This window comes from Lactuca sativa, chromosome 4 (assembly GCF_002870075.4).
Source record: "Lactuca sativa cultivar Salinas chromosome 4, Lsat_Salinas_v11, whole genome shotgun sequence".
Lineage (NCBI taxonomy): Eukaryota > Viridiplantae > Streptophyta > Magnoliopsida > Asterales > Asteraceae > Lactuca > Lactuca sativa.
In genome coordinates, this window is record NC_056626.2 from 91,967,354 (window position 1) to 91,980,019 (window position 12,666).

The 12,666-nt window shown below is 32.2% G+C and overlaps 1 protein-coding gene across 1 annotated transcript; it reads left to right on the plus strand.

Annotated features, from left to right (window-relative positions):
* The first annotated feature begins 1,186 nt into the window (after nucleotides 1–1,186).
* Nucleotides 1,187–3,029, plus strand: LOC111892401 (uncharacterized). Its single transcript, XM_023888451.3, has one exon. It carries the CDS (start codon nucleotides 1,327–1,329, stop codon nucleotides 2,866–2,868), a length of 1,542 nt encoding a protein of 513 aa, XP_023744219.1. The 5' UTR covers nucleotides 1,187–1,326; the 3' UTR covers nucleotides 2,869–3,029.
* Nucleotides 3,030–12,666: the final 9,637 nt, after the last annotated feature.

The following is a 12,666-nucleotide window of genomic DNA, read 5'->3' on the forward strand; positions in this document are numbered from 1 at the left end:
TTTTTTCTTTCTAATTTTTCTTTTTACAATTTTAAACTTAATGTATTAATTAAAAATTAAAAATTATAGGAATTGGTTCCGATATAATACATTCGGGTCTAGGGATTAGAACAAGTGAGATATCTATAGTTGCATAACCATGTTTTAGTTCATAGTTTTTTTTTTTTTTTTTTTTTTTTTTTTTTATTTTCTTTTCTAACTATTGCTAATTGTTTATAAAATTTACGATGCTCTAAAAAAAATAACATGTGTTTCAAACCTTACAATAATAATAATTTGTGTCGTCAAAAATGCCAATAAAATTTCCGTCATTCAAATAAAAAACAACAACAAATATGCATTCGAAGCCTTAAAATAACAATAATGCTCTTATTACTTGGTTTATTAGTCATCAGCGGATTTAAGTGGTTTTCAGGGGGTCCTGAGCCACTATTCGATTTCAGCTCGTTAGTGAAGTATTTTATTATTATTATTATTATTATTATTATTATTATTATTATTATTTGTATTTGTATTAAAGTACACTCTCTATAAAAATATAAAAATATGTGTCACTACTAGTTTATAGGTCCATAAAAAACATGGTGCTAATACTGCTGTAAGTTCTTGCGTCCACCACTATCGGTCATATAACAAGTATGTAGTTTTTCATTGTAGGTTTATCAAACTACTCCTCGATTTTTAAAGCTTAAAATAAAACTTCAATTTTATAAAGGGAATAATTTTTTTTAAAACGGAAACACTTAAAAAAACATGTTTAATAAATATTTATATTTTTTCTTAGAAATAATATTAATTGTAAGCTATAATTTATAAACTAGATTTCAATATGATGGTTCTTTAAATTCAATAAGGTAAATTTTCATACACAATAAACGGAATTTGTATTTTAGTTAGTCTTATGTTTCCATCTTATTTTATAAAATTTTAACTACATTTCTTGTATTTGTGTTCTTTAAATTCAATAAGGTAAAATTTCATACACAATAAACGGAATTTGTATTTTAATTAGTCTAATGTTTTCATCTTATTTATTTTTTTTTTTATAAATTTTTAGCTAAATTTCTTGTATTTGTATTTACATTGTGTATAAATAGAAAACATAAAATACAACAATCATATAAATAATTATATATTGTATAATTTACCTTATTAAAAGCATACTAGCTTCAATATTCCATGCCTTGCTTTTACGCACTCCCAAAAGGCTCTCTTTTATCTCATCACTACACATGTATATAACTCCTTTTCCTGCTCCATCACTTACTAAACTTCTCCTTCAATGGATTGCTTTCCTATCATATCTTAGAATTCCAATAAAAAGCAATGGAATTCAATTCCATTCATCATCTATTTCCCAAATTATCATCTCCTTGCTCACATCCTCTTTTCTCCATCATTGTAACTCTTTACACCTTAATTCTTCTTTACATTCCATCTTTTTTCATATCAATAGCTTTATCTCCTGTTCTTAATTCCACGGGAATCATACTCATTTCTCTTCTCAGATTAGGTGTGAACAACTTAGAAAAAGAATCAAGAGTTTTAGATTCCAGTGACAATGAGAGATTGGCAAAGGAATCCAACTCTTTGGAATCAAGAGTTCTTGATTGCAACGACAACCATTCCAACCTTATTTCGTATTCAAAATTTGCTCCAGAATCTAAATCTTTGGAATCAAGACTTATCGACTTCCTAGCCCAAAACCAAACCCATGCAGAATTTGATCCTGAATCTGGTTTAGACTTGGAATGCAATGAAACCCATGTGGAGTTTGAGCATAACACGAGATTGGAGTCCAATTCCATGGAATCAGTGCAAGCGATTGAAGAAGGAGGGCCTACATACGAGCCTAAATCTGTTTTAGACTTGGAATGCAATGAAACCTATGTGAAATTTCAGCATGATATGGTATTGGAATCCAATTCCATTGAATCATCACAGGTGATTAAACAAGGGCCTAAATACGAGCCTAAATCTGGTTTAGGCTTGGAATGCAATGAAACTCATGTGAAGTACGAGCATGATATGGGATTGGAGTCTAATTCCATGGAATCAACACAACCGATTGTAGAAAGAGGGTCAACATACGAGCCTAAATCTGGTTTGGAGTTGGAATGCAATGAAACCCATGTGGAGTTTGAGCATGACATGGGATTGGAGTCCAATTCCATGGAATCATTACAAGCTATTGAAGAAGAAGGGCCAACATACAAGCCAAAATCTGGTTTAGACTTGGAATGCAATGAAACCCATGTGGAGTTTGAGCATGAAATGGTATTCGAATCCAATTCCATTGAATCATCACATGTGATTGAAGGAGGGCCCACTTACGAGCCTAAATCTAGTTTAGACTTGGAATGCAATGAAACCCATGTGAAGTACGAGCATGATATGGGATTGGAATTCACTTCCACGGAATCACCACAAGCGGTTGAAGGGGGGCCAAAAATAATGGAAACGGGTGGCAAACAAATAGATACAACAATGGCGTTTCTTGAATGGAACATGAGAGCACCATTGGAGATCATATATGAAGCATACGAAGGAGAAGAAGAAGATGATGAAGAGAGTAATGAAAATCATGAGGTTTCCAATGATAAACATGATGTGGGTTACGAAAGATATCCATCTTTATTGATGTATTATCCGGATAGTGAGACAGATAGCTCCTCAGATGGCGATTTCCCCATGAATGAAAAGTGGGAAACACATGAAAGTGTGTTCTTCAAATGGGAAGATGAAGAGGAAGAACGGGAAGAACTTATTGAGATCTCATTAGATCATTATGGGAAGAGAAGTATTGAATGTTGTCATGTTGAGGAAGATAATTTGATTGAAATTGACCTTTTTGGCACCAGAAGTTGAATTTTCACTTCTTCAACTATATACAGATAATAGGTACAATTTCGTAAAAAGTAGTAACTAGAGTTTTAAACTATGGTACTTTTTTTTATAAAATAATATCTGTTTTATAATGGTGAAAATAGAGCACTTATAAATATGATAAAGAAAGGTTTTTGACAGAACTGTTTTTATACATTTAGTTTTCCTAATTCTTTTGAAGTCATTATCTTTTTTTGGTTATCTATTTGTGCATATTGAATAGATTAAATCTTCTTTTCAATTTTTCTTATTAAAACAACTCATTTCATTCTTGCATTCAGATTTTAGTAACTATCTTTAATTATGTACATAATTGGTATTCTTTGTTGTATTCAACTTTATTAAGCTTTAATTGTTATGTTTGAACTGTTTCATTGTAAGAGATAACATATGATCAAAACAGTTGATATACAAACTTTGATAGTAATAAATAATTTCAATAACAAAATAAAATAAAAAAGTCAATGAATGATATCTATATAGGGAAAGCGTGTTACTTAAAACATAATAATATGTGGACTCTGCAAAAAATTAGTGTCTTGGAATATCACATTTACAGAAAGCCAAGTGATATGTTTCCCATTAAAGTTAAAAGAATGGTCCATCCCATGTTCCAGAGGTCGTTGTGACTAAACTACCCTTTAGACATTTTTTTTAGATAAGGAGACGTCTCTAAATATTATTAAAAGAGAAATCTTATGACATCATCTAAAACAATCTAGATCGTTGATTGTGTTTTCTTTATAGGTTTTACACCCTTAGATCAATTTGCTTACGTCACCTTAATCAAACAAGAAGTCAACCCGTTATATTTGAAAATTAAATGTAGGAATTGAATGAAAATGATACTTGAATTTTTTCCAAACTTACAACTACAAAATTGGGTCCTTATTAATGTAAACCTTAAATTTAGGCTCTATTTCCATTCAAAATTGTTTTCCAAATATATTATATGTTGAAATCTCGGAAACTATTAATTTCAAATTTCAAAAGTTTCGGATATTATTACGAACCAATACACTTTCAAGCATGATATCTTCTATTTTAAGTTTAAATGAGATTTCAATTGATTACCTGTTAATTTTCATCATATTGACTTGTATATATATATATATATATATATATATATATATATATATATATATATATATATATTTCAAACCTTTTTAATAATCGATTTACACAAACATTATGTCATAATTCTTCCGCATAAAACAAATGCAAAAAAAACTTCAACCTTCCCATCTGTCTGATTAGTCGAATAAATGTATGTACTTCTTCCTTAAATCCTTTTAATCTGTATGTTTGATATTGTTTTCGAATTTATATGTTTTTACTCATTCGTATGGTTCTTTGTTGAATACTTATAATTTGGATGTATAATGATGTTTTTAAATTTTTTTTGATGTTGTGTTTGGTTCTTGGTTCCATCTTTTTAATCGGTAACTATGATCCTATTTTCGAAAACAGTAAACTCAATGTTAAAATTAGATGTTATATATAATGAAACTATGATGTTACATGTGTGTGTATACCTTTGTAAAAAATCAATAGACATGAGAGGACATGACATAATATAACAGACGGGTTGTACAAAATACATGAACGCCCTCATTAGAAAGTTTTTTTATGTCTTCGGTAGTAACAGAATAAGAATAAGAAATATACATTTTCAACAATTGACGTGAGCTTTAAAGTTAAATATAAGCATGTTGTGAAAGATGAAAATAGGCTCCCGTATTCTTTGTTCAAAAAGAATCGGTATCATACATGGGCAGGTAAGAATGCACGGTATAATAGAAGTGCGTACTCAACTAGAGTCATCATTTGACCCTGAAATACCAAAAACGCCCCTCAGAACCTTCTAAAAAAAATCAAGTATACTCAAGTACCAACAATGTAATCTACTCTAAACTTAAGTAATATATATATATATATATATATATATATATATATATATATATATATATATATATATATATATATATTTTGTTGTTATGCTATATGTTTTTTAGTTTTGGTTCAAAGGCAAAATGATCATTAAAAAAAACTAACAGCTAGGTTGTTAAGTTAGGCAATCATAAAAGTTTTATGAAACTGTGAAACAAGGTCCAAAAACTACAACCTAATTCTTTTAGGGACCAAAACCGAAAAAATCAACTAAACACAGGGATCAAATATGTAAATTATTAAAAATAAATGAAAAAACTTTTGTTTATACTGAATCCCCCCCCCCCCCCCCCAGTTTTGAGGTCATGGTAGTGGATTGAGGTTCATCACTTCTGCCTCTAATTTGCACTTTCCTCTATAGTAAGAAATGTTCTTTACTACCACTGAATCATTTCTTGCACGTTCAAGATCTATTAATATAATCTCTGTTGTATTTCAAATTCAATAACAAAAACTGTAATTAATTAAACTTTCGTTGAAGTTAATAAATTATAAATTTATCTCACTTCCTGCTCATCCAAGTTTTCTCATTGCTATAGCATCACGAAGTTAATCATATCGCATATTTTTCTAAATAAGAAACACTAATATTAACAAAAGAAGCTATTTAATTTCGTTAATAAAGTTGAATTAAACAAATAAGTAAATAAATAAATAAGAAGAAGAAGAACCTTGTATTACCACCATATTTTATGTTTGGCTTCATCATCATATTTAAATCCTCCCATAATTTGAGGCATTGTGATTAACCAAAATGCAACAATGTTTGGATCTTTCATGCTATCAATAATATGCTAAAACACAAAAACAAATGTTTTGAAGTGAGATAATTGTTAAAAGAGGAAAAGGGGTAGAAACGTAATTGGCATTTACCTCATAAGGGTTTTTGTTTTTTCATTATGTTGTAAGGTTTGCATGGAGGCTCGATAATCTGCAAAGTAAATAAAACTAAGAGGGTGTTTCTTTTTTCCTTCATTAAACTCTATAATGAATGACTATATGGATAAAGTATTCTATACATAAAGAGTGTAGATAAAGATGGAAAATAAAACGCAATTGTTTATGAGAAATCACAAAAAATAAGAACCAAACCTAGGAACCAACATCGAACAAAAACCCTACTTTCTTTACTTCAAAAAATCAACGTACCTGCACATACTCAAAACCATAGAACGAATTTCACAAAAAAAATGTTATTTCATAAAAAAAGGAGTCTGAAAAAAAAAAAAAGATGGTGGTAAACCGAAGAAGGCATATCAAAATCGACAAAAAAAACGAAGATATAAACATAAATGATGGACCTGATAAATGATTTCTGTCATATTATCCTAAAATAAAAAAGAAGCCATCAATGAATCTTAACATTGTCGATGATAGTGACAATAACTCAGATTAAGGAAAAAAAGGACATGATATTAGAGATGAAGTGGAGGGAGATGATTAGCTTCGTTGCAGATTTATTGGTTATAGTTTCTTTATATCTAATATTATGGGGTGTTTTATGTGGTTCATTTTGAAGGAACATAAATAAATTGCTATTTTTTGAAATAAACAATTATATTTCGCAATATAGCCATAAAATAACAATGTATTTTAAAAGTACATTGTCAAATATTGGATTATACTTGTGTAGACCTATTTTCACGTATGGTTGGCTATGTATAGTTGTTTTCATGTCACAAGTAAAAAAATGTTTAAAGATACTTATATGTGACAAGCAAGGTCATTGAACTAATAAAACAAAAAATGTTGTCTATAAATAGGTCCTTCAACACTATATATATTTACCGATTTTAGTGTAATTTCTACTTATTTCAATAATATCAATAATCCTGTTTTTTATAATTATTCTATAATATCTATATAAATTTGTATTTTATTTATGTGTTCCCCGCGTTTAACATGGGTCATAATCTAGTTTAAATTATATGAAAAAGTATTGCGCCCTAAAATATCCACATTTGGGCTGAAAGAACTTGAAAGAATAGTAGTGATTTTTTTCCTATTGGTAAAGAAAGGAACTAAGAGAGTAACGGTGATAAAGAAAATGAAGATCTTAGTAAGGTAAAGCGTATAAAAGTTACTATATTTAGAAAAAATGAATATTATGTTATTTTTGTTACAATTAAGTTTTGACGAAACTGCAAAAATGGTCCCTATGGTATGTATTTTTTTGGAGTTTTAGTCAAACCCCATTTTTTTGGATTCTTGGTCTTTTTAAGCTAGTTTTGTTGTATTTTTGGTCCCTCTGAATACTGAAATCATTGTAATACTCTTGGTATTTTTTTTCATTTTTTTTTCATTTCGTCTTAAATCTAATACTGATTTATTTATTTTAATAACTAAAAAAATAAGAAAGGGCCCACCCTCTCTCTCTCTCTCTCTCTCTCTCTCTCGAAAATGAAAGTCAAATTCCTCCACTCACTTATTCTTCCCTAGATTTCTATGCTTTCTCTCACTACTACCGACGTTCCCCTTCTCCGACTGATCCATTCTCAGTTTGTTCTTAAACATAAACACACACCCGGTTTTACATAAAAACACACGCCATATGAACCAAAATGAAGATGAACACAAGAGATCTGAAAAAAAATGAACCCAAATGTTCAAGAACTCAAGAATTCAGATTCAAGATGTTTGTTCTTCAAGGATTTTGCAGATTTTCACTTTGATCATAAACAAAAAACACATACATACAACAACCCTTTACAGACATCGATCGAGCTTTACCCCCAACAACCATTTACAGACATCGATCGTCGAAGTTTCACTTGGTTTTGGTTTTCATACGGTCGTGTTCAATTGCGAGTTTGAGTTTGGTTTTTAGACGGAGTGTATGAAGGGGGGAAGAGTCTGAGTCTTGATCTTATTGGTCATCGGAAACTGGGTCTGTTTGTGTTGATGGGTTGATGTTATTGCAGAGGGAGGTGTTAAGGCGTTTCTTGGTGGTGGTGGTGGTTCTGTTTGTGTTGGGGATGGATGCCACCACAGAAGATATGGGTAATCAAAATTGGGGTTTACCCTCATCGCCTCCCTCGTCTTCATCATCTACAACTTTGATTTTCCTTTCCAACCTGTGACTCCCCCCCCTATGATTAGCTAGTTTAACCTCTCCAACCTCCGATTTCCTCTTCAATCCTTAACGCCTCCATCACCTTCATTATCTTCAACTATGACACTTCCTGCTTCATCATACTCTAAAAATCACATATGCTCACCAAGCTCTTCATCTAAGAACGATGATCCATATAGTAGTGACAAGATCTGGTATAACATGTGTGTCAAAATTCTTGAAAGAGATAAGAGATTATTGATGTTGCTGAGGCTAGATCTGATCGATTTTTGTGTTTGTTTAAGTAAATGTTCTAAGGATTATACTTGAAAACTCTTCAAGGTTTGAACGATTTTAATGATTCTGAAATATAATATGTATAGGAAAACATTTTGATGAAGATGATGTTGATACCAGAGAGAGAGAAAGAGAGAGAGAGAGAGAGAGAGAGAGAGAGAGAGACGTGAGCCCAAATTAATTAACTATTTTCTTTTTCCTTTAAATTAAAATGAAAAAATATAAAAACTATATCAGAAAGGGCATTTTAGTCTTTTCAGTTTTTCGAGGGACTAAAATCACAAGCAAACATGATCAAAAGGACCACGAAGCCAAAAAACCGAGGTTTTGACTAAAACCCCAAAAAATTGCATACCACAGGGACCATTTTTGCCATTTTGTCTTAAGTTTTTTAACTTTTTGAAATATTAACTCCTTAACCGATCAAATCAATTTGTTTTTTGCTGACTTGTTAGACTTTAGTAGCGTAACATGTTCACACTATATTATTTAATTATTTGACATTGACATGACATGATAACATATAAAAATTGAAAAAACATTAGTACAAAAGACTCTAAGACTACAGGTGTGGGTGTGGTAAAGGAAGGTGTGGGTGTGGTAAAGGAATGAGTATTCAACTTTGACATTTTTTTGTTCCACATGAACATTATGGTTTTCAATTTTGGTTCAAAGTTGACTATATCTTTTTGAAACCATATAAATATATATATATATATATATATATATATATATATATATATATATATATATATATATATATATATATATATATATTTCTTTTGGAATCGTATAAATATAACGTTTTACGTTTGAAAATTATATACTTTTATGTAAACACAAGTTTTTTATATTTAAACCGTAATGTTATGTATAATATGTATTATTTATATTAGAGTAAATTACTGAAATCGTCCATATGGTTTGGTCAAAATTGCACGTTTGGTCCCTAATTTTTTTTTTGCACTCGGATCGTTCCTGTGGTTTGATTTTGTTGCGTTTTTCGTCCCTATGGTTTGGTAAAAGTTGCATGTTTGGTCCCTAACTTTATGTATGTAAGGGACGAAGAATGCAACAAAATCAAACCACAGGGACGAAAAACGCAACAAAATCAAACCACAGGGACGATCCGAGTACAAAAAAAAGTTAGGGACAAAACGTGCAATTTTAACCAAACCACAGGGACGATTTCAGTAATTTACTCTTTATATAGTAACTGTATTTTTTTTTATTAAATACACAATTTTAATATAGAATATGAATTGTTACTTATAAATATATGATTTAATATGGTTTAATTGCAAATAAATGCATCAAAATATGTCACACCCCAAAACTGGAACGGCGGAAACGTTCTCGGGTGGATGACGTCATGTCAAGTATCACAACATATGCAGTATAATAATCAAAGTACAACAACCATTGCATTAATAATAGTAATTTTACATGGTTTACATTTCACTGCAACATCAAAGTAATACAAGGAATAATATAGATGCAGCTCGGTACTAGGTTGTCCTCACAAAAGCTCCCGGGATATACTTGTCTATCGCTGACCTGAGAATACAAGTTATTTTGAAAGCGAGTATCAGCATTTTTATAATGTTGGTGTGTAATGCCCGGGTTTCAGAGCTAAGTATTTTTAGACAATGTAATAGTCTAGGTCAACTATTGTAACTCTTTTTGAAGTAATAAAGATAAAATATTTGAGTATTATGTGAATTATGTGTATTTATGTGCTTATTATTTAATTATAAATGTATAATTAATAAAGAATAAAAATAAGCGTCAAAATTAAAGTGTGAGATAAACCCGATATCTTCATATAAAGTTGTAGTGGTTGAAACAAGGATTCCGTGGATATAAGGAACGCCGAAATCCGAGTTATAACGAAGAAGTTATGACCCGTCGAAGTTTCACGACAGAACCGGCACGATACCGGGAAGCGTAAATAGTGAATTTACGATAGAGCAAGATTTAGCCTTAGCGCCCTAAACGAAATTCGTAGAATACGTTAAACTAAGAACATCAATAAAAAGAACCCCCAAATCTGACTTCGTATGAAGAAGTTATGATTTTTCGAAGTTTCGGATTAGCAGTGTACAGCCCGAAATTCGAATATTAGATCGATCGGTTTTTAGCCGACCCGACCTGAACAAGAATCGAAAATCTCGTTAAGAGTAGCGTAACGAGAAAAAGATGGGCGAAAGCGGACGTCAGATGAAGAAGTTATGAGAATTTAACGGACCAATCCTGTCCTGGCCTGTTAATAATATAAAATTTAAAATCAAGTCAAAATTAGCCGACGGAGTCTAAACGAAAGTTGTAGAGTACGTTCCCACCTTCGCTTGGATATAAAGAACGTAAAAAACGGAGCTCGTATGAGGAAGATACGAATTTTTGAAGTTGCAACTCAAATTTACGAAACTAGTGCAATGGGTGATGACGTGGCTCGATCAGGGCCGTAGCTTGCTGATCACGGTATGGTCTTCGGATTCGGACACCTGGCATCGCTATGCCTCGCGTACGATAGGAATCCCCCGCGTCCGAGTACGCCCCGCATCGGAAGAAGGCTACACCCAGCGGACTTCGGATTGAGCGGTTCCGGAACATGCCACGATGACACATCCGAGGAGCGCCACCTGTTGTCCTTATCCGAGCCACTACGCCCAACGTAGGTCCGTGGTACACCCAACGTACTGAGGCCTCGCAGGCTATAAAAGGGGGCCGAGGCAGCTTTATTTTTCACTCCAAAAATCATTCTCTCTCTAGCTTCTTTCTCTCTCTAAGACCCCAAATCACCCCTAAAACCCTAGATAAACCCCCTAGCTCCCAAAGGAAGCCCCGAGGCTCCCGGAGTCCCGAGAAAAAGAGTCTTTCGGTTTCGAAACGCTGCTCCAAATAAAGTTCCGATTTTCGTTAAAATCTGTTGTAAGTGAGCTACGCTTACGCAATTTTTAATATAGCTTTCAAATAATTATAGGAATGTTATTAGGTCCTTGAAATAATTATTTGGGCTATTATTATGAGTTATATTAAGTGTTATTTAACACTTATATAACAATAATAATAGTCAGACTATTAATTTACCGCGGTTGACGTTAGACTAAACCCTAGTGGTGTTGATACTAGGTTTTATCGAAGGAAAATTGTTTTAAGAGTATCAAAGCGTTGTCCGAGTGCTGAGTCACCACCTTTCAGGTGATTGCATAGTTACTTTCAGCTTACACATAGATATGAAGTATTTTATATAAATTACATGCTATGTGTGCATATTATCTGAATACTTGCTATCTACGCTGGATGAACGTTTTTATACATGTTTTCAATGATTTAAACTGTATATGTATTTTATATCTACGAAAATGTTGGGGTAAAACATGGGTAGATGTAATAGGTGATGTGTGATAAAATTATGAGAGGCCTCGATGTTGATGTTGTTGATTCTGTCATCTAGCAGAGTATGGATGACGACCACGGACTCTTCTAGACAGTCCAGTGGAACGCTACCAGGCTCGCAACCTGTAGGTGTTTGTGAACGATGTGTTCACCGGTGTACTTCATCCCCCACATGGTTGCCTTTAGGACATTTATTGCTAAGGAATCCCCTTAGCAGTAGTGTCCATCCCGATGATGATCCTTAGGCTAGGTCCCTTATGATAGGTGTTTAGGGACGTAAAGTGAGGATAACGGAAATGTGTAATCGGGTTATTGTTGATTGATGAAATTAATAAACTTATTTATTGTGGGTTGAAAACCCTATGTGCTCACCAGGCTCCCCAGCCTGACCCACTCAGTTTCTTGTATTACAGGTAGTGGCACATGAGCATAGATGTGATGTTTTGGGATGAGGGATTACGGATATAGGCCTGTAGTTACGAAATAATGTAGTAAGGCTTATATTGTACTGTTTATGATTTTGATCTGTATCAAACATGACATCCCAAGTCTGTTAATGAAATACATTTCCTTGGAAATGCTTTTGATAAATCTTTATCATATTTTGTTTTGGGACAAATTCCGCAACACTTTTATTTAAAATGTTACTCTGATTTTCAAACAAAGCATAAATAAAATCGGTCTTTTATGGCCGTGAAAATGGGGATGTCACATGGTGAGTCCATAAGTATTTAGTGTCATTTGTATAAATACACATTTTTATTCAAAATAACTTCATAAAAGATAGTAGTTTAGAATCTACGGTATATTAACGTCCTTTCCAGAAAATCCTATATTTTCTAAATAAAAGCAGTCTTCTACCAAGACCCGACAGACTTATGTTTTTAAGGAGTAGTTTTCCTTAAATTACTATCATTACCAAATACATAATTGACTTTAAAAGAGTAATGAGAAAATCATAAGTGAAAATATTAGGGGAAAATAATATATATACCTCAGCAGTAACACTGCTGACTAAAACAAAAGAAAACATAGACTCCAGGAGAGTATCGAATGAATGATACGCCTGGCTCAGTCTAACA